We start from the raw sequence: 23,089 nt of genomic DNA, 5'->3' as shown, positions 1-23,089 counted from the left end.
AAATAAGTAGCTGTGGGGGACAGGCAAGGGATGTGCAGCTCACATAAGCATATACTTCTTGAATTAACTAGCGACTTGCATCAGCTATTTTGTTTATGGTATGGGCCTTCTCAAGATCTAAACAACCCTCTTTCCCTCACTGCTCCCTAGATTTGATCCTTAGAAGCATCACTTTTAGTCACACGCTACAGATGGGCATAAAAAAAGGACTATAAAATGCATAATTGCTGTGTCTCTTGATATTGTACGCGGATGACACAGAGCTTCTTTTTTCTTGTAACAAAGGGGCGGATTTGATAGAGAAATTATTAAAACCTGTTTAGTTAATGTGTTCAACTGGCTAGCAATCACCAAACTAAAATGCAACACAGATATCTGGAGGTCATGTGCCCTCAAGATGACGTCCCAGCTACTCTAATGAATACAGGGTATCATTGGGGATCAAGATAGACAGTGTTTTGTCCCTGCAACTGCAAATCCAAGCCCTGGGGAGCACCGGCTTTGGTCTCCTACGTACATTGAGAAAGTTTCTGCCACTTCTCTCGGTTGAATCCAGGAAAACAATGCTACAGGCGCTGATCACCTCTAGACTAGATTATGGAAGTCTCCTGTATTTGGGGCTCCCAGAATATCTTTCAAACAGACTGCAAGTGGTGCAGGATGCGGCCGCAAGACTGATTCTCAACCTTGTCCCTAGGACCCACATATCTCCTCATCTGAGATCACTTCACTGGCTCTCTGTGAGAAAGAGGTTCTAGTTCAAGAGTGTGGTCCTGGTGCATAAAGCACTACATGATGAGGGCGCAGCCTATCTTAGGAGGAGGCCAGGACACTTTGTTCAACGTTTGGCCATTTGGCCACAATTCCCAAGATCCACCGTTCCAGAACCAGGGGCGGATCCGTATCTTGGACCTAAGACCTATAATTAACTTCCACTGTCACTAAGGGCAATCTGGATTTTTCAATTTTTAGAAAGTACTTAAAAACATTTCTGTTTGATTTCTGAGGATGCTCTCTGCGTTTTGGTCTACTGTGCAGAGAAACTGTTATGTAGCGCCGGGACACACCTTGGAGTAGCTGTGCGCTTTACAAATGACGTTTCATTCATTCATTCATTTGGAAATAGAGTGGAACTAGGTCTAAGAAAAGGTTCTATTTGCATAGAGGAATCATTGCTTCAAGCTTACACCAGTATGTACTTAGTCGTGCATTAAAAGAAGCAGAAGGAGTCCTTAGTTGAAAATCAGTACATAAAGATTCTTTTAACTTTTTGTCTTAGAGCCAATTTCTGACATGCAAATATGGACAGAGTTGCTGGTAAAAGGGTTGTTTAGATCTTAAGAAGGCCCATATTATTAAAAAAAAATACTTGATGTAAGTTTGTACTGAGTTCAAAAAGTAGATTCAATGGCTCCTACAGAATTTTGAGATTTTATTTTATACATGTACATCTCGTGCAAAATTTCAACTTTCCTTTTAGAAGTATAGAGTAACTTCTTTCCTATCTAACGGAGGTAAAATTTAGTTTACAAAATATAATATGCTTTGATTCTTACGCATGAATCAAATAAAGCATTGTTTTGTTGCGCCCCAGATAAGGTTGCGATTATAATAGTAACACAATGAAAGTTATACGTTTAAGGGTTAACTGTCTTATGTGATGTCATCTGCTGAATTACAGTATAGTTTTTAATGTTTGTTAGTCTTATGAAGAAATCAATCGTTTCTTTAAAAAAAAATGTTTCTTCACTTTTTTTAATACATATTTATTGATTTTTTTTTTATCCTCAGTAATTTATTACTAATTAAACTACATGCATGCACAAATTTACTATTAATAGAATTAAATTAGAGAAGCACATGGATAATAAAGTTTGCCGAGTATTATTTGAACAGCGCTTACAAAAAATATTGAAATATTGGACCTAATAACAAGGTTCCGATAACCAAGGTTGCCTTTACCCATTGCTGAGGCTTGTGTTGGGTATATCATTGTTGCATGTTTATTTTTTAAGTTTATCACTGACATACGTGCATGATTTTTCTTTTTTGTAAATCTCCTTTTAGATTAACATGCTGGATAAAGCTGTTGCTGCTGCACACACCTTCTATGTTGCAAACCCTGACCACATGGAGATGAGACAGAATCTAGAATATTATAAATTGATGGCTGGCATCAAAGATTCTGACTTCAAGGACCTGGAAGCTAAACCCCACATGGTAAGTAGGTCTTTCCTGATCCATTATGATTTTCCACCTAGAGCAGCTGTGCCATTGAGACCATGACCTTTAGTGGTTTGTCATCGAGGTATGAGACCTAGTTTAGTAGCAGTGTTGCTGATATTGGAGCCCAGATACCAGGCAGCGTGGAACAGGTAAGGTGCAATCTTGCCAAATTGTTCTAAATGACAGAAACCATGTGGTATTTAATTCTCTTAGACGAGGTATTCCCAAAATTTGGACGATGCGCCCACGACACTTCATCGCCAGTAGAGTTGTCTCCATAGAGAACTGGGTGTCGCTGGTGAATTGACTTGCCATATTGCAACAGTAGGAGCAAAAATAGTATCCCTGTAGAGCGTCCCAAAATGAGAGGCAATCCACCAAGCACAGAGTGCACAAAGTTTGGAATCATTCCTAGGACTGCTTGAAAAGGTGCCAACAGTCCAGAAAATGCGGTCTTAAATACATGTACAATACCACTCGTATCAGACATGTTTAAGATACAACTTACCATTTCTGAGAAATGTATAGGGCAATTTGTAGTTAAGAGGGCATGTATCTCTGCAGAAATCCTTGCGACTTACAGATCATAGGTTTCCTTAACCGAGGTCAGTGGCAACGTTTTTTGTAAAAGAATGACTTTCATTCTGCCTAAAGTATCAAGATGTTCAGTGAAGGCCATAACGGCGACTCCCGGTCTGTCTTGGTTTTTGGAAACAAAACTTGCATACAGCAAGTGACCCTGGCTGACAAAGTTACTAGATATGGTATTCCTGGCAAAATGCCACAGCAGCTGTGATCGTTCAACTTGAGGTAACTCCCATTCGAGAGTTGCCCAAAAATTGGATAAATCACCGCGGCTGTTGAACCTTGCAGGTGGCAGGATAAGTTGTTAGAGGAACCATCACAGTGTATACCCTGACAAAGGAGGGAACCGCTTAGTGCGTTTTCAGTTTTTCCCGCTTAGAAACACTTCACGACGCCCACTCCAACATCTGTAAGTGTACAGTAATTCCCAGGATGTCTTGATGTATTCTTTACCCAACCTTTCATATGTGCCTGCTGGTATATGTTTTAGGCAATACTGAAAATGGAAAATGGTAACCGGCAGAGTGATTGTTACATGTATAATCCATTCAGTAGCTGGCTTTTCAGCGACAGTATATGGCAATCTTTCCAGTTTTTCAATGTTCAGCACCGTATAGTCTGCTCCCCTCTGTGTCAATTTGATCTGTTTATGAGTGAGATTGAATTCTGAAAACAGTGACGTAGTATTGATTAAACGCCAAGGCACATAGCCTGAGCAAAGGTTTTGCAACGTCCAGCCTAATAGCATGATAGAACGTAATTGCGACTGACCATGTTGCAACATGACCAAGTCCTGTTCCATGATGTCTATGGCAGAAGACACTATGCTGTCCAATGAATATATCCTGGACGACAGAGTCGTTAACCCATTGTCAACCAGAGAGAGAGTTTTCTCTAAATTAATACAATCAATTTCTTGTATTCTTTCTGCAGTCTCTGCTTGCGTAATTTTCCATGCTTCATTATAAGCAGCATAGATACCGGCATATATAAAATGTTTATGATGCGGTGTTCTTGGTCCTAGCAAGAATTCCGTAAGATCAGTGCCATCTTTAAGTAAAGATAAGTGTTGTTTAACATCCTTAAGTGTAGATCTATGTAGCCAATCAAGGCACAGCTTCCCTACACTGTATGTTGTTACTATTCCTGGATGCTGTCTCTGAACATATCTTGGATCTGGCCTATTGAATATGAATTTCCGTGTTTTGTTCAGGAACCTATCTTGACAGTTGTTTGTGTCTGTGGGCCATATTAACCATTTTTTCCAATCTGGATCTGTTCTGTTTTGATGCAAAATAATATGTACATTGACCTCACCCTCTGAAGTGTTACTGCTATCAGGTGTAGGTATAGACGGATTATTCAGGTCTTTTATTTTGGCTAGCCCAAGACAAGACGTCTGTTGGACAGTGTCATTCAAAAACATAATTTGCTCATGGATGATGCAGGCTCTAAACAAAGCTTCTGTCCCCTGCACCTGCCAATCTTTTGTCCCCCAGACAGTTTTTGTCTCAATGTTGTTTTTCAAAAAGTCGAAACCTAGTCTAGACAGTTGAGCATAAAATGTTGCAGGATAAATTTGTTTGGTATTTGTTAGCATACTTTTCATTCCTGTTTTGTTTACATTTTTAAAGTAAAACGATTCTGGATTGGATACATTGAGCTCTGAAAAGTGTGGAAACTTTCTAGCAAATGTTTTTGAGCTACCCTTTGGTGGCGTAGGACAGTGTTCCCATTGGTTATACATTAATACATTTCTAGGATTTCCAGATTTGTGCAAGAAATGATGACCATGATGACCATGATGATTATAACAATAATCAATCAATCAATCAAAGACATTTGTAGAGCGCACTACTTACCCGGAGGGTCTCAAGGCGCTTGGGGGGGGGGGGGGGGGGGTGCTGCTACTGCTCGAACAGCCAGGTCTTGAGCTTCTTCCTGAAGGAGAGGTGGTCTTGGGTCAGGCGCAGGTCGGGAGGGAGGGAGTTCCAGGTCTTGGCGGCCAGGTAGGAGAAAAACCTTCCTCCTGTTGTCGCTCTTCGGATGCGGGGGACGGCGGCGAGGGCGTGGTTGGTCGATCGGAGGTGGCGTTTGGGAGCGTAGAAGTTGAGGCGGTTGTTGAGGTAGCTCGGGCCTTGGTCGTGTAGGGCCTTGTGTGCGTGGGTGAGGAGACGGAAGGTGATTCTCTTGTTGACGGGGAGCCAGTGCAGGTCTCTCAGATGTCCGGAGATGTGGCTGCGTCGGGGGATGTCGAGGATGAGTCTGGCTGAGGCGTTCTGGATCCGCTGGAGTCTCTTCTGGAGCTTGGCGGTGGTTCCGGCGTAGAGGGCGTTGCCGTAGTCCAGACGGCTGGTGACGAGGGCCTGGGTGACCGTCTTCCTGGTCTCGGTGGGGATCCACCGGAAGATCTTCCGTAGCATGCGCAGGATGTTAAAACAGGACGCGGAGACGGCGTTGACTTGTCTGGTCATGGAGAGGGAGGAGTCCAGGATGAAGCCCAGGTTGCGTGCGTGGTCTGTCGGTTTGGGTGCGGTGCCCAGGGCTGGGGGCCACCAGGAGTCGTCCCAGGCGGAGGGCGAGGAGCCCAGGATGAGGACTTCCGTCTTGTCTGAGTTCAGTTTCAGGCGGCTGGTCGTCATCCACTCGGCTACGTCTTTCATCCCTTCGTGAAGGTTGGCTCTAGCGGCGGCGGGGTCGTTGGTCAGGGAGAGGATCAGTTGGGTGTCGTCAGCGTAGGAGATGATGTTGAGGTTGTGTTGGCGTGCGATGGCCGCGAGGGGGCTCATGTAGACGTTGAAGAGGGTGGGGCTCAGCGAGGATCCTTGAGGGACGCTGCAGATGACTTCGGTGGCCTCTGACTTGTACGGTGGTAGACGGACTCTCTGTGTTCTTCCGTCGAGGAAGGAGATGATCCATTCCAGTGCCTTCTCCTGGATTCCGACGTTGCTGAGGCGCGGCACTAGGGTGCGGTGGCAGACAGTGTCGAATGCCGCGGAGAGGTCTAGGAGGATGAGGGCCGCTGTTTCTCCGTTGTCCATCAGGGTTCGGATGTCATCGGTGGCAGCGATGAGGGCCGTCTCGGTGCTGTGGTTGGCTCGGAAGCCAGACTGTGAGGGGTCGAGGGATCCATTCGTCTCGAGGAAGGCGGCCAGCTGTTTGTTGACGGTCTTCTCGATGACTTTGGCTGGAAACGGGAGGAGCGAGATGGGTCGGTAATTCTTGAGTTCGGTGGGGTCCGCTGTGGGTTTCTTGAGTAGGGCGCTGAGTTCGGCGTGTTTCCAGCTCTCCGGGAAGGTGGCGGTGTCGAAGGATGTGTTGATGATGTCCCGCAGGTAGGGTGCGATGACAGCGTCGGCTTTGTTGAAGACGTGGTGAGGGCAGGGGTCGGTTGGAGATCCGGAGTGGATGGAGTTCATCCCGCGGACAGTGTCTTCGGTGCTGATCGGAGTCCAGGCGCGGAGGGTGGTGGTGGGGGCGGTGGTTCGGTCGTGGCGTGCGTCGGTTGAGTGCTGAAGCTGTTGTGTATGTCCGCGATCTTGTTGTGGAAGTAGGAGGCGAGGGAGTTGCAGAGGTCTTGCGATGGGGTGATGTCGTTGTTTCCGGCGTTGGGGTTGGAGAGCTCTTTTACGATGTTGAAGAGTTCCTTGCAGTTGTGTGCGTTGTTGTCCAGCCGGTCCTTGAATGCAGTTTTCTTGGTGGCGCGGATCAGTTGGTCGTGCTTCCGGGTGGCAAGCTTGAGGGTGGTCATGTTGTCCGGTGTTGGTTCCCTTCTCCAAACACAACAATGATGGACAGAATGTGGATCAATGTCACACATTCACCCCAGTCCAAAGATCTGGGCCCAAATCCATCATTTTTCCACTCCACACCACCCTGGGTTAGACAATGGCAATATGCAAATCAGCGCTGACCCTGTGCCCCATGGGAACAGTCCAGTCCGAACTACAAAAGCCATGTCCTTCCCAGAACGGAAACAAGCATCCGAGGACCGGCCCGGTTTCGAGGTAACACCTCTCTTCCGCCCGGCTAGCTTGATTCCAGTGGTGTGGAGTGCCTGGGACTCACGTCTGAGCATCCCCAGTACACTTAGAGCGGTAACTGCAAACACAACAATGATGGACAGAATGTGGATCAATGTCACACATTCACCCCAGTCCAAAGATCTGGGCCCAAATCCATCGTTTTTCCACTCCACACCACCCTGGGTTAGACAATGGCAATATGCAAATCAGCGCTGACCCTGTGCCCCATGGGAACAGTCCAGTCCGAACTACAAAAGCCATGTCCTTCCCAGAACGGAAACAAGCATCCGAGGACAGGCCCGGTTTCGAGGTAACACCTCTCTTCCGCCCGGCTAGCTTGATTCCAGTGGTGTGGAGTGCCTGGGACTCACGTCTGAGCATCCCCAGTACACTTAGAGCGGTAACTGCAAACACAACAATGATGGACAGAATGTGGATCAATGTCACACATTCACCCCAGTCCAAAGATCTGGGCCCAAATCCATTGTTTTTCCACTCCACACCACCCTGGGTTAGACAATGGCAATATGCAAATCAGCGCTGACCCTGTGCCCCATGGGAACAGTCCAGTCCGAACTACAAAAGCCATGTCCTTCCCAGAACGGAAACAAGCATCCGAGGACCGGCCCGGTTTCGAGGTAACACCTCTCTTCCGCCCGGCTAGCTTGATTCCAGTGGTGTGGAGTGCCTGGGACTCACGTCTGAGCATCCCCAGTACACTTAGAGCGGTAACTGCAAACACAACAATGATGGACAGAATGTGGATCAATGTCACACATTCACCCCAGTCCAAAGATCTGGGCCCAAATCCATCGTTTTTCCACTCCACACCACCCTGGGTTAGACAATGGCAATATGCAAATCAGCGCTGACCCTGTGCCCCATGGGAACAGTCCAGTCCGAACTACAAAAGCCATGTCCTTCCCAGAACGGAAACAAACATCCGAGGACCGGCCCGGTTTCGAGGTAACACCTCTCTTCCGCCCGGCTAGCTTGATTCCAGTGGTGTGGAGTGCCTGGGACTCACGTCTGAGCATCCCCAGTACACTTAGAGCGGTAACTGCAAACACAACAATGATGGACAGAATGTGGATCAATGTCACACATTCACCCCAGTCCAAAGATCTGGGCCCAAATCCATCGTTTTTCCACTCCACACCACCCTGGGTTAGACAATGGCAATATGCAAATCAGCGCTGACCCTGTGCCCCATGGGAACAGTCCAGTCCGAACTACAAAAGCCATGTCCTTCCCAGAACGGAAACAAGCATCCGAGGACCGGCCCGGTTTCGAGGTAACACCTCTCTTCCGCCCGGCTAGCTTGATTCCAGTGGTGTGGAGTGCCTGGGACTCACGTCTGAGCATCCCCAGTACACTTAGAGCGGTAACTGCAAACACAACAATGATGGACAGAATGTGGATCAATGTCACACATTCACCCCAGTCCAAAGATCTGGGCCCAAATCCATCGTTTTTCCACTCCACACCACCCTGGGTTAGACAATGGCAATATGCAAATCAGCGCTGACCCTGTGCCCCATGGGAACAGTCCAGTCCGAACTACAAAAGCCATGTCCTTCCCAGAACGGAAACAAGCATCCGAGGACCGGCCCGGTTTCGAGGTAACACCTCTCTTCCGCCCGGCTAGCTTGATTCCAGTGGTGTGGAGTGCCTGGGACTCACGTCTGAGCATCCCCAGTACACTTAGAGCAGTAACTGCAAACACAACAATGATGGATAGAATGTGGATCAATGTCACACATTCACCCCAGTCCAAAGATCTGGGCCCAAATCCATCGTTTTTCCACTCCACACCACCCTGGGTTAGACAATGGCAATATGCAAATCAGCGCTGACCCTGTGCCCCATGGGAACAGTCCAGTCCGAACTACAAAAGCCATGTCCTTCCCAGAACGGAAACAAGCATCCGAGGACCGGCCCGGTTTCGAGGTAACACCTCTCTTCCGCCCGGCTAGCTTGATTCCAGTGGTGTGGAGTGCCTGGGACTCACGTCTGAGCATCCCCAGTACACTTAGAGCGGTAACTGCAAACACAACAATGATGGACAGAATGTGGATCAATGTCACACATTCACCCCAGTCCAAAGATCTGGGCCCAAATCCATCGTTTTTCCACTCCACACCACCCTGGGTTAGACAATGGCAATATGCAAATCAGCGCTGACCCTGTGCCCCATGGGAACAGTCCAGTCCGAACTACAAAAGCCATGTCCTTCCCAGAACGGAAACAAGCATCCGAGGACCGGCCCAGTTTCGAGGTAACACCTCTCTTCCGCCCGGCTAGCTTGATTCCAGTGGTAGTTCGGACTGGACTGTTCCCATGAGGCACAGGGTCAGAGCTGATTTGCATATAGCCAGTGTCTAACCCAGGGTGGTGTGGAGTGCAAAAAACGATGGATTTAGGCCCAGATCCTTGTACTGGGGTGAATGTATGACATTGTTCTACATTCTGTCCATCAACTGTGTTTTTTGCAATTTTCACCCCGAGTGGGCTGGGTATGCTCAGACGTGAGTCCCAGGCTCTCCACACCACTGGAGTCAAGCTATCCAGGCTGAATGAAGGCTGATAGCCAGAAACCGGTCCTTGGATGCTTGATTCCGGTCTGGGAAAGACATGGCTTGGTAGTTCGGACTGGACTGTTCCCATGAGGCACAGGGTCAGAGCTGATTTGCATATAGCCAGTGTCTAACCCAGGGTGGTGTGGAGTGCAAAAAACGATGGATTTAGGCCCAGATCCTTGTACTGGGGTGAATGTATGACATTGTTCTACATTCTGTCCATCAACTGTGTTTTTTGCAATTTTCACCCCGAGTGGGCTGGGTATGCTCAGACGTGAGTCCCAGGCTCTCCACACCACTGGAGTCAAGCTATCCAGGCTGAATGAAGGCTGATAGCCAGAAACCGGTCCTTGGATGCTTGATTCCGGTCTGGGAAAGACATGGCTTGGTAGTTCGGACTGGACTGTTCCCATGAGGCACAGGGTCAGAGCTGATTTGCATATATCCAGTGTCTAACCCAGGGTGGTGTGGAGTGCAAAAAACGATGGATTTAGGCCCAGATCCTTGTACTGGGGTGAATGTATGACATTGTTCTACATTCTGTCCAACTGTGTTTTTTGCAATTTTCACCCCGAGTGGGCTGGGTATGCTCAGACGTGAGTCCCAGGCTCTCCACACCACTGGAGTCAAGCTATCCAGGCTGAATGAAGGCTGATAGACAGAAACCGGTCCTTGGATGCTTGATTCCGGTCTGGGAAAGACATGGCTTGGTAGTTCGGACTGGACTGTTCCCATGAGGCACAGGGTCAGAGCTGATTTGCATATAGCCAGTGTCTAACCCAGGGTGGTGTGGAGTGCAAAAAACGATGGATTTAGGCCCAGATCCTTGTACTGGGGTGAATGTATGACATTGTTCTACATTCTGTCCATCAACTGTGTTTTTTGCAATTTTCACCCCGAGTGGGCTGGGTATGCTCAGACGTGAGTCCCAGGCTCTCCACACCACTGGAGTCAAGCTATCCAGGCTGAATGAAGGCTGATAGCCAGAAACCGGTCCTTGGATGCTTGATTCCGGTCTGGCAAAGACATGGCTTGGTAGTTCGGACTGGACTGTTCCCATGAGGCACAGGGTCAGAGCTGATTTGCATATAGCCAGTGTCTAACCCAGGGTGGTGTGGAGTGCAAAAAACGATGGATTTAGGCCCAGATCCTTGTACTGGGGTGAATGTACGACATTGTTCTACATTCTGTCCATCAACTGTGTTTTTTGCAATTTTCACCCCGAGTGGGCTGGGTATGCTCAGACGTGAGTCCCAGGCTCTCCACACCACTGGAGTCAAGCTATCCAGGCTGAATGAAGGCTGATAGCCAGAAACCGGTCCTTGGATGCTTGATTCCGGTCTGGGAAAGACATGGCTTGGTAGTTCGGACTGGACTGTTCCCATGAGGCACAGGGTCAGAGCTGATTTGCATATAGCCAGTGTCTAACCCAGGGTGGTGTGGAGTGCAAAAAACAATGGATTTAGGCCCAGATCCTTGTACTGGGGTGAATGTATGACATTGTTCTACATTCTGTCCATCAACTGTGTTTTTTGCAATTTTCACCCCGAGTAGGCTGGGTATGCTCAGACGTGAGTCCCAGGCTCTCCACACTACTGGAGTCAAGCTATCCAGGCTGAATGAAGGCTGATAGCCAGAAACCGGTCCTTGGATGCTTGATTCCGGTCTGGGAAAGACATGGCTTGGTAGTTCGGACTGGACTGTTCCCATGAGGCACAGGGTCAGAGCTGATTTGCATATAGCCAGTGTCTAACCCAGGGTGGTGTGGAGTGCAAAAAACGATGGATTTAGGCCCAGATCCTTGTACTGGGGTGAATGTATGACATTGTTCTACATTCTGTCCATCAACTGTGTTTTTTGCAATGTTCACCCCGAGTGGGCTGGGTATGCTCAGACGTGTCCCAGGCTCTCCACACCACTGGAGTCAAGCTATCCAGGCTGAATGAAGGCTGATAGCCAGAAACCGGTCCTTGGATGCTTGATTCCGGTCTGGGAAAGACATGGCTTGGTAGTTCGGACTGGACTGTTCCCATGAGGCACAGGGTCAGAGCTGATTTGCATATAGCCAGTGTCTAACCCAGGGTGGTGTGGAGTGCAAAAAACGATGGATTTAGGCCCAGATCCTTGTACTGGGGTGAATGTATGACATTGTTCTACATTCTGTCCATCAACTGTGTTTTTTGCAATTTTCACCCCGAGTGGGCTGGGTATGCTCAGACGTGAGTCCCAGGCTCTCCACACCACTGGAGTCAAGCTATCCAGGCTGAATGAAGGCTGATAGCCAGAAACCGGTCCTTGGATGCTTGATTCCGGTCTGGGAAAGACATGGCTTGGTAGTTCGGACTGGACTGTTCCCATGAGGCACAGGGTCAGAGCTGATTTGCATATAGCCAGTGTCTAACCCAGGGTGGTGTGGAGTGCAGAAAACGATGGATTTAGGCCCAGATCCTTGTACTGGGGTGAATGTATGACATTGTTCTACATTCTGTCCATCAACTGTGTTTTTTGCAATTTTCACCCCGAGTGGGCTGGGATGCTCAGACGTGAGTCCCAGGCTCTCCACACCACTGGAGTCAAGCTATCCAGGCTGAATGAAGGCTGATAGCCAGAAACCGGTCCTTGGATGCTTGATTCCGGTCTGGGAAAGACATGGCTTGGTAGTTCGGACTGGACTGTTCCCATGAGGCACAGGGTCAGAGCTGATTTGCATATAGCCAGTGTCTAACCCAGGGTGGTGTGGAGTGCAAAAAACGATGGATTTAGGCCCAGATCCTTGTACTGGGGTGAATGTATGACATTGTTCTACATTCTGTCCATCAACTGTGTTTTTTGCAATTTTCACCCCGAGTGGGCTGGGTATGCTCAGACGTGAGTCCCAGGCTCTCCACACCACTGGAGTCAAGCTATCCAGGCTGAATGAAGGCTGATAGCCAGAAACCGGTCCTTGGATGCTTGATTCCGGTCTGGGAAAGACATGGCTTGGTAGTTCGGACTGGACTGTTCCCATGAGGCACAGGGTCAGAGCTGATTTGCATATAGCCAGTGTCTAACCCAGGGTGGTGTGGAGTGCAAAAAACGATGGATTTAGGCCCAGATCCTTGTACTGGGGTGAATGTATGACATTGTTCTACATTCTGTCCATCAACTGTGTATTTTGCAATTTTCACCCCGAGTGGGCTGGGTATGCTCAGACGTGAGTCCCAGGCTCTCCACACCACTGGAGTCAAGCTATCCAGGCTGAATGAAGGCTGATAGCCAGAAACCGGTCCTTGGATGCTTGATTCCGGTCTGGGAAAGACATGGCTTGGTAGTTCGGACTGGACTGTTCCCATGAGGCACAGGGTCAGAGCTGATTTGCATATAGCCAGTGTCTAACCCAGGGTGGTGTGGAGTGCAAAAAACGATGGATTTAGGCCAAGATCCTTGTACTGGGGTGAATGTATGACATTGTTCTACATTCTGTCCATCAACTGTGTTTTTTGCAGGTTCCCTTCTCCAGGCTTTCTCGAGGGCTCGGCAGTTCTTCTTGGAGCTCTTGAGTTCGTCGGTGAACCATGGGGCCTTCTTGCTGCCGGGTCTGCTGGGCGGGGTCCTCAGTGGGGCGAGTTCGTCCGCGCAGTTGCTGATCCACTTCGTGAGGTTGTCAGCGGCCTGGCTGGGGTTCGCTGAGCTGGCGGGAGGGTGCTGGCTCAGGGAAGCGGCGAGCTGGTCGGCTGTGATCTTGTTCCAGCTTCTTCGAGCGACCTGTTGCTGGTGGTGGTGGATCGTCGTTCTTTTGAAGGTGAAGTGGACGCAGCTGTTGTCCGTCCGGTGGCATGGCTGAAGGCGATGTCTTTGCTGGATGAGAAGACGGCGTCGAGTGTGTGTCCGGCGAGGTGGGTGGGGGTGGACACCAGCTGCTTGAGACCGAGGTTGGCGAGGTTGTCGAGCAGGGTGATGGTGTTGCGGTCGTTGTTGTTCTCCAGGTGGAAGTTGATGTCTCCCAGGAGGATGTAGTCAGCGGAGGGGAGGGCATGCGGGCTGATGAAGTCGGCGATGTCCTCGCTGAATTGAGTGCGTGGTCCCGGGGGTCGGTAGATCAGGGTGCCTCTGAGGGTGGTTTTGGGGTCCGTGTGGATCTGGAAGTGCAGGTGTTCGGCGGTTGTCAGGGTGTCGTCGGTGTTGGTCGTGATGCGGATGGTGTCCCTGTAGATGATGGCGATGCCTCCTCCTGTGTTGTTGATGCGGTCCCTTCGGGTGATCTTGTAGCCCTCCGGGATGGCGATGGCGATGTCGGGCGCTGAGGAGTCGTTCATCCAGGTTTCCGTGAGGAAGGCGACGTCAGGGGCTGTGGTGTCGAGGAGGTTCCAGAGTTCGATGGCGTGTCTGTGGACGGAACGGGTGTTGAGGAGGATGCACTTCAGGTGGTTGCTGCTGGTGTTCGGCTTGGCGGGTGTTGGTGCGGGACAGGTCCGGATGCAGGTGAACTTGCAGGCGTGGCAGCTGAAGGGTCCGTGGGTTCGCTCGGGGTGGCTCGGTAGCATCCCAGGATTCGGCCGGTGTTGAGTGCGTTGAGGGTGGCGGCGTCGTAGGTCCGGCGGGTGGGCTGGTGTCTGCGGGGCCCAGGGGTCCTGGCACTGGGCGCGGTCCAGGCGCGGACGGGCGCAGACGGGCTTACCTTTGGCGCACCTTCGGCGCTCAGTCGGTGCTCCCGCTGCGCGCGTCCGCTGCGCGGTCGCTCTGGGGGCGTCATAAGAAGGGAGCCGTGAGGGAGGGTCAGCTGGGGGCGGGAGCGTCTTAGCCAATCGGCTGGCGTGGGGGGCGGGTCTGCAGGCAGCGGCGGCGGGAAAACCGGGTGCGGGCTTCTCTGGCGGCCCTGCGGCGGCCGGGGCGCCGGGAGCAGGCGTCGATGGAGGTCGGGCGTCACAGGCAGCAGGAGGGCACAGGAGCAGGAGCGGGGATCGTGGGGCGACCAGGCCGGTAAGGGCGCTGTGGTAGCTCCTGAGCGGGAGTAGAGGGTCCCCTTAAGAAGGGAGCCGTGAGGGAGGGTCAGCTGGGGGTGGGAGCGTCTTAGCCAATCGGCTGGCGGGGGGGCGGGTCTGCAGGCAGGCAGCGGCGGCGGGAAAACCGGGTGCGGGCTTCTCTGGCGGACCTGCGGCGGCTGGGGCGCCGGGAGCAGGCGTCGATGGAGGTCGGGCGTCACAGGCAGCAGGAGGGCACAGGAGCAGGAGCGGGGATCGTGGGGCGACCAGGCCGGTAAGTAGTTCATAGTCTGATGAGCCTTCTAAATATTCATGATTTGTGAATACTGCAGACATTTCTAAATCTGACATCATATTATTAACAGTATCGACGTCCCAATCATCAGAAAAGGTACTAGATCAAACAAAGTCATTCAAGGAAATCTTGAACTGGTGTGGATAACTGGGACTGGCAGTGAAGTGATTTCACCTTGAACCCTGTTGTCCATAGAATAGGGGACTTGGGAAAATGACTGCCATCCAGGGATCAATATGCAGCAGCAAGAGCAATTTGTGAAGGTGCAAGGCAATGGAGCAGCAGTGTACACAGTCTGGAAAGGGTACACAGAAGTGCTCCACTTTGGAAGATCATACCTTCGACTCCGGATCCCTCACCATAGGTGAGGCACAATAGCTGAGTCTATCCAGCCTTGACTGAGGGAATAGTGAAACAGTCTAAAGGGTGTGGGAGAATGACACAGCCTAGGTAGCTCCATGTGTTTATGTGGTCCTCCTTCAGTGTGGCAACATCTGTACTCTACCCATACTACTGAAATCCATGGACCACTAAAAAAGCAACACCAGCACCAGCCCACGTCGAAACTCCCCACTCTCAACGAAGCTTGTGAGATGAATTGTCGCAAACGTGGAACCTTCTTCCATGCCCTGCACCTTCTGGCTGCCCCTTGAACACTGCTGAGGTCTGAGTAGTTACCCCCCCTGCATTAAACCTCTAAAGTGTACAAACATCTACACACAGCAGTAGTGATGAGGATTATTCTACTGAGCTTGTGGTCTTGCTCTTCGAGACACACCACATTGTTTGGCTAAGGAATACTGTGATGGAATGTTAAGCTGAGTCACTTCACATCTAGAGGGAGTAAATCTTGCTGTCCCAGGAATGAGCTGTCCTCTGGCCTGATATGGAATCCATGCTGTCTGCACTCATTTTGAATTCTCCTGCCCCCACGGTCTGTATAGAGGAATTAGGAATGAGTGGAGAGGCTTGTTTTCACAATTATGGTGCAGTTTGTTCTCACCGGAAGATATACCTATGGGTCATGTTCACAGAATTTGTTCTGCGAGCATAAAAGCACAAATTCCAACTAATATCCCCACAAGAGAGGCCAAACCATAGAGACAAGATAGCTAATAACATCAATTACAACACTGGAATGTTGGGAGCTCCATTGAAAACAATGGAGTGCTCGGGGCTTATAATGGCTGGTATAGGCCTGGAGCTCCAACATTCCGATGTTTCTTTGTTGACAGCTCTGGCTGTGAACAAAGGCTTCAAGGACCCTTTGGGGATTCCAATCCCCTCACGCTCCCATAAGGCTTTGTTCTTTTTTGTTAGAACATTCTGCCCTCTAGTGGCAGAATGTTCTAGTGGCAGAATGTAGTAGCCTTTGGCTCTGGCCTTTAACGCTGGAGAGGGCCTTTAATAGCCGGTATAGCCCTCTACGGCGGGCTATAAGGCTACAATAAATGTTTTCATAGAGCGGCTCCCAGTGAACAAGTGAGAAGGTCTGCCCTATGAACAATAGATTCCAAATAGAGCTCAGAAAACACAAGAACAATTCTGAGATGCAATCCCCGGTTGTGAAAAAATACCTCTTTTTGCATAGACATCCCTCATATTTTTTTGTTGACTGATGCTGTTGATTTTTTAACTCTGTGCACTGGGTTATTGCTGTCTAGCCACAGGTATATTGGCCCTGACCTCTACAACCTAGGAAAATTAGCTAATGCCTTATTGGCATGCTTGCCTTTTCAGTAAGGCCATAGCATATGTTGTAAGAAAACACTCCAATAACATAGAAAGTTAAATGTCACCTGTGGAATGCTGCACCTATTGTGCTGTTCTGTAGGAATGTATGACAGTATTCCGCATGCGTTCGGGACGCATGCGTTCAGAATGCCTTCTTTAGTACAAACCCAACTTTAGGGTGCATTTGTTCAGCACGCAAGTTGTTTTAACGACTTGCCTTAGATGGGTGCTGGATGTTGGAATAGTTTAATTTACTATTCCAACTCCATTCTGAACATCAGTAGTGAAGGGGTTGGACTTTAAATCCAACACCATTTCACCAATGCCCCCCTTAAAAGCAAGTCGTCGTTATGACTTTCATGCTGAATGAATGTGTGCTAATGCTGCGTTCGTTCTATTGCCAGCACTGTGTTGGTACAGCGTGAATCTGGCTTCGTTCCAAAGGACGTTTTCCGTTCAGTAGACTTACAAGGACAATATGGCTTCAGTATTGCACGAGTAGCCTGATTCCTTCATCTTTTAAAGCTGCAAGTAGACCTGTCAAAATAAACCTTTTGACAAAAGGGAAATCCTACTTTTAAATATGAAGTAAGTCGCCCATAAATAGCATTTGTAACCCACTAGGTGGGGGGGGGGAGGCTTGTGCTTAAAAGTGGAACATTTAAGAATGTAGCTGGTTCTATGACAAAAAGCTAAAGTACAGGTAATTCTGTATATTTTGTTTGGAATAAGCTACAGAGACGGTTCAAGCATTAGAAAACCTATTTATTCAATGGTGACATTGGATTTATGATAAGTTTACTTTTAGAAAGTTTTACTTTCTCCCACCTACTTGAAGCCCCTGTAGGCTATATAGCGTTGGCCTGTCTGCAGCTGGCCCATCGGTGCTGCTTTCAAGATGTGTGAAATCCTGCTCTCAGAGCTGAGACACTGACTTGAGCCATGCACAATGGCTCTGGGAAGGAACGTAACCAAGCTCGATACAAGCTGGACAGTTTAGTAATGTCCAAGAACTTTACTAACTTAAACAGGTCCAATGATGACCGGTACTCTTTAAAGTTGAATGGAAAAGGAAGCCTGGAGGAGGGGGATCTTTTGTTCCCAAAACATACTTGAGCCTCCTAGCTTTAGTTTCTGGGGAGGAGGTAGCTCGCCGCAGAAGCAATTTAGAGTGACAAAGTAGGAGGGTCTTCTCATTATCTTAAAACCACCTGTAGGAGTGCCAAAAAGCCTCCCTCCAGGGGCAGAATGTTTTGCAAACTTGGATTTTACTGAGAATGGTGCACTATGAGATAGTTTGCAGTGAGACAAACCGGATATGCTCCAAAAGTGGGAAGGTTTGTCCTTGGGATCTTATTGCCTATTGGTCAGGTAGTAACCAAGAGTTATCCCCACCCACAGGCTAGTTGAATTGAACAAACGTAGCACCTCACCTCAGCCCCTCAGAACACTTTCTGGACTTATGGCAGTACAGAAGAGGATTGGACCTTCTATCTGTTCCGCGTGTGGAAACCAGAAGGATTGGACCAGCTGCCAATTGTACCCGGGACTAAGAAGGGGGCTCCAAGGGTGAGCGGATGACCTCCAGTGTGGCTAAAGGGGCATAAACATTTTCCTAGGTTGGCCATTGGACCAGTTGTAACTGGAACTCAGTTTGACCTTGGTTGTGGCCCCTGCTGCAGTGTGTCCTGGCCCCTAAGTGTTGTCCTTGAAGTCTTTGAAGCCTTAGAAGTGGCAAGAGGAACTGCGCCAGAGAGCCTGAAAAGTTGGGATATAGAACATATTTTGGACTACCAAGACCTCTGGCGCTTCAGCAAGACCTTGTGACAAATGTGTTGATTTCGGAATGACTTTGTTGGATACAGCTTCAGGTTTGCCCTGCTGGCATCGAAAACGATGAGCTATTACATTAGGAAAGTAAACCTTCAATCCTTAACTCGACAATCCAAAGTATATACTTCGATCTTGGACCGACGTGATATCGAAGGGGGAGGCAGAGTAAACAAATACTTACCTGGAAAGCTCAGAGCTCTATCTCCCACATCATTTATTAAGAATATCTCAATAGTGATGGGAACCAACACAATACTGACGGAGGAATTATCCCAATTTAACATGTGTCAAAAAACACTGTTTGAGTGAACATTTCCCTGAATTTGAAAATGGGTATGTCCACAAAGTGTGGCTAACTTGATTGAACAAATAGCAATTATCTCTGGAGGTGTAAGTACAGAATGAAGGAATCCTATGACACATCAGACACATGAAGATCTCTTAGGCTCTGGCAAAGACTTGTTTTTAGCATGCTTCTGTACAATAGTCAGGCTTCACTTGCTTCACATATTAGATGGAGTATTTGACCAAATTAGAATAAGAGGGATTATCACAAATTCAGTGATGGAAGTATATTTTTTGTTATTTCCAAAACCACCAATCATCTGACATCTTGTGGGTCTTTTAGGACCTAAACTCTTAATACTATGGACGTGGGGCATTTTAATAAGATGCTGATCACTTATTTGTGCCAGATTTGGTCCACTGGGATCAAACAATCTGTATATGTGGGGACTAGTACAAGAGAGTTCTAAGACGATTTTACACTTCGCACACAGGGTTTAATGAAAAGAGAAAGGATCAAGCGGCTCACCCAGAATGCTGAAAGATGCATGTCCATGTCTGTTGGGAGTTCTAAGAACATAAAGTACAAAAAATGATCTTTACAGGGCCTTCATTACTTGGGTGCTGATGAGCTATCAGCCCATAGTGGTGGCATGATGTCCAAATAGGTTAGGGGCGCACACTGTACATTTCCAAGCCCTAAAAATAATCAGTAGCCTTTTTGGAGGACAGGAAAGTGGCATGGCGTCTCTCAGCCCTCCCACTGAGTTATATGCTCTTTTGGAATATGGGTGTTTGTTGCCTGTCGGAGAACCTTTTACATCTTCAGATGGTAGAGCAGAGACCCTCCCTGAACCCCCAAATAGCAGGACAAACACAAACAAAGAGTTTTATAATTATTTAAAATGTATATTATATTGTTCTTCAAATACAGGAAGGAATTTTTATCATCATAATAGATACGTCCGTTATTAAAAATAAGATGTAAGTGAAAATTAAATATATCCCAAACATTGTTCATCGCACACCCTAGCTATTCTAAAGTCCCTAATGGTAGTACATTACGCGTCCTTGCAGCTTCATGTGTAAATTCGTAATATTTGTTGTGATGTAAACACCCCTGCATACGTATCTGCAAGCCAGTAGTTCTCAAATTGGTTCCATTTTTGACATATCTCCCCAGCAAATTGTCAAATTGCTTGTTTTGCAGCAATTTCTAATATCTTTTTAAATGCATTTCATCTTTGAGAGTCTAGGGCCATTGTGCTTGAATCCTGGATTGGTAACACAGGATTGGAAACAATGCTCCTATTAGTTAATTGGGAAGCGCTTAGAAACCACAGTTTTTGATATCAGACAGAACTGGTAACATTGATCCAATTTTTTGACATTGTTTTGCGTAGGACCCCAGAAGTGGCTATACTACTGTAGAGGGTGTTATCGTCTACTTTTGGACAGAGTGCAGCTACTCTCCCGGAGACTCCTCATGGGACAGAAGTCTTATTCGCTCTCAAGCAAAGGCACAGCGTCGACTACCAATAATTGCTGCAATGGATATCATTGATGCTGTCTGTGGAAAATATTTCACACAGTTTAATCCATGATCCTAAAGATTTTGTAAACCTATAATCACTGTTGTCCATCTTTATTCAGGTATTCAGATAAAGAGCTTGAAAGGTTTTACGATCTGTGTGGAGCAACTGCTAGTTGCTCAGTTGAGCACATGAAATATGACATCCTCAGTTACTGAAAGGCAGCCTGTTGAATCCTTTTACCGCTTTTTAATTGCCTTGAAATACTATTACCTCTTAATCTTCATCTCAACAGTAACCTTTACCTCAACACTATTATCTCAACTGAAATAAATTAGGGCAAGTAATGTAAATGACCATTGGAAAAGGTTAAATCCACTAACAAGGGGTAGGTTTTTTGTTAAGAAAGGTTTATGACTGAGGGTTAGATGGTAAAGTATAGGTTTAGGCTTATTCTATGAGGTAGGCTTTGGGGAAATATACATTGTAAAGGTTTAGTGACGGTGTAAGGATAAATGATACATTTTGGTTTAGATTGTTCCAATTCCGTGATCCTGCTGATTTGCACCACTCTCTTGATAGACAATTCATCCAGATGACTTTTACTCCAATAAATGAGAAGACTGCTATGTGGGTGGCGCTGTTGGCTTTATGTATATCCTTCGGTGCTCATAGGCCAGATGCTGGACTTTAGTGGTGAGTTGCAGCATTTGATGAACCAGTATACGTAGCATCACTAATCTGCACTTTTGGTACTTTTGCAGTTTTGACAGTTCAGATTAATGTTGAGACACAGGCAGATGGCACTGATACTCATTTCTTGTCATCTGGCTGTGGAAGTTATGTCCTCAGGTGCCATCTTGGGCCTCTTACAGCCTCGTTGTTTCACCAAAGTCCAAGAATACCGCGGTCTCACTACAAGTCTTGTCTATTGAAGAGATCTGGGGCACTTTGTATTGCGAACCCTCAAGTCTAGAACATGAAAGCATTGATCTGGGGCGTGTGCATGAGGAAGTTATTGGGGCGCTGCAGTAATGCAATGGTGGCCCTAGCAGATTCAAAACATGCCGCTCCCTGAAGGGATTCTTAGGAGGTTACCTGGGATGATAATGTTAAAAGAAATGAATTCACTATTGAGTGGTGGGGGATTTGGCTTCAGAATGTTGGGTTCAGAAATCCCTAGTTCTAGTTGGCACCTTTGTTGTATGCTCGCTAGAGACCGCGCTGGACCAGATGGTTGTTTGAGAGGAAAGGGGTGAAATTAAAGTCTTCAAGAAAGATATGAGAGGGGAGACACTCATTGCATGGTCCTGTGTTCAATACATTGCTCTACAAATGAAGAGATTTCCCCCCCCAGTTTTATTAAGTCAAGCAAAGCAAATGAAGAGTTAGATCCAGTATGAGTTAGATCCAGTATGTTGATAAATAACATTTACATGCAAGTGTTTAGATGATACAGTTAGTTTTATGTCTAATATAAGCCATTGAGAAGTAGATGGGAAGACAGGGGCCATATTAATGGTTAAAAGTGTAGCTTGTTGCTGCGGATGTCTGCAACTTCATCACCTAAACTTTCTTTGTGTCAGGGAACTATTTGATGGGAGAATGTCCTTGACACATTGGGAAGATGTGGTGAACCAAGTTTCTGTGAGGAATTGGAGCTCAGTTTATTATTCTGCGCGGAGCTGGTAGTGGCGAGTGTAGCAAAGCAGCAGAATAACGTGGGGCATTTTTCTTCACTGTACGGAGCCTAAGTGTGAATCGACCGGCTGAAAATTCTCCTAGCACAGCGCCCTGATTTAGAGCGGCGCTCTCTTCTCGTGGAAGCTTTCCCAGCATACCTGAGGGGGACTCCAAATCCCAAGACTCCCCTCTGGGCAAGCACACCTGGGCCGGACCTCCACCATGCCCACAGCTCCAGGCGCATTGTTAACGGCTTGAAACACCCGCTATCGCGGGTGCCGCTGCGCGGAGCTGGTAGTGGCGAGTGTAGCAAAGCAGCAGAATAACGTGGGGCATTTTTCTTCACTGTACGGAGCCTAAGTGTGAATCGACCGGCTGAAAATTCTCCTAGCACAGCGCCCTGATTTCGAGCGGTGCTCTTTTCACGTGGAAGCTTTACCAGCATACCTGAGGGGGACTCCAAATCCCAAGACTCCCCTCTGGGGAAGCACACCTGGGCCGGACCTCCACCATGCCCACAGCTCCAGGCGAGATATAAACGTCAAACATCCCCGCGTCGCGGGAGCGCCGGGCTAAGCCCGGGCAAAGGGCGGGCCCTCTGTGGCCTGAGGAGACTGGACTGGGCTAGACCCCCTGGTCGAGTGTCCCCCATCCTCGGTGACTTGGAGTAAGTCGTTCCATATCTATTTTCTATTCCTTTGCTCTGCATTGTTTCGTATCCTTTTTACTAATGTCTACCATTGTGCTGAGCCCGGAAATCGTTGTGAACAAAAAAACTGGGGGCTTGACCAATGGAACTTTGGACAACTACATAATTAAAACTCCTGCTGAAAGCTCTAAAGAACAATTCCTAGCAGAGCGGCGGGCCGAGCGCCGCCGTTCGATTGGTAATCTCAAGAATAGGACTGTGACTGAGCCAACCCAAGCCTCAGACTCTAACATCATGCTTTGTTCAGATCCCATTAATGATATGTTATCTATGGACAGTGTGCCCTTATTACTCAGAGAATGTTTAGCACCCTCTATTTGTCCTACTCAAACCTGTGTCAGTATCTTAGCTCAAAACTCCAATAGCACACCTAGTCTACCCAAGGTGATGATTGCACCTACACTCACACCCTCCAAGCTAGCGAGAGGTAAGAGCAAGATCAAGAGAACCTTGCAACATAATATTTATGGCCCACCGCCAACAAAAAAAAGACGCAAAAAGGTGGACACAATCAAACAGAAGCTGAGTCATTCTGAATTTGGGAAGAATCTAAAGTCTACTACTTCTAATGTCACGGGTACCACCGTTGCTATGGATATAGTTGAAATAGTGGCCGCTCCTCCATCACTGCCACCATCTTTA

The 23,089-nt window shown here is 48.0% G+C and overlaps 1 protein-coding gene across 1 annotated transcript in view; it reads left to right on the top strand.

Annotated features, from left to right (window-relative positions):
- Positions 1 to 23,089, top strand: part of P3H1 (prolyl 3-hydroxylase 1) — a 159,773-nt gene that overhangs the window by 24,447 nt on the left and 112,237 nt on the right. Inside the window, exon 2 of the mRNA XM_078642991.1 lies at positions 2,068 to 2,220. Within this exon, the coding sequence (XP_078499117.1) occupies positions 2,068 to 2,220 (153 nt within the window). The remainder of the gene's footprint in view (positions 1 to 2,067; positions 2,221 to 23,089) is intronic.

Source organism: Lissotriton helveticus, chromosome 5_1 (genome assembly GCF_964261635.1).
Source record: "Lissotriton helveticus chromosome 5_1, aLisHel1.1, whole genome shotgun sequence".
Taxonomy (NCBI): domain Eukaryota; kingdom Metazoa; phylum Chordata; class Amphibia; order Caudata; family Salamandridae; genus Lissotriton; species Lissotriton helveticus.
The sequence above is the reverse complement of the archived record's forward strand: the minus strand, read 5'-3'. Positions and strand labels throughout refer to the sequence as shown.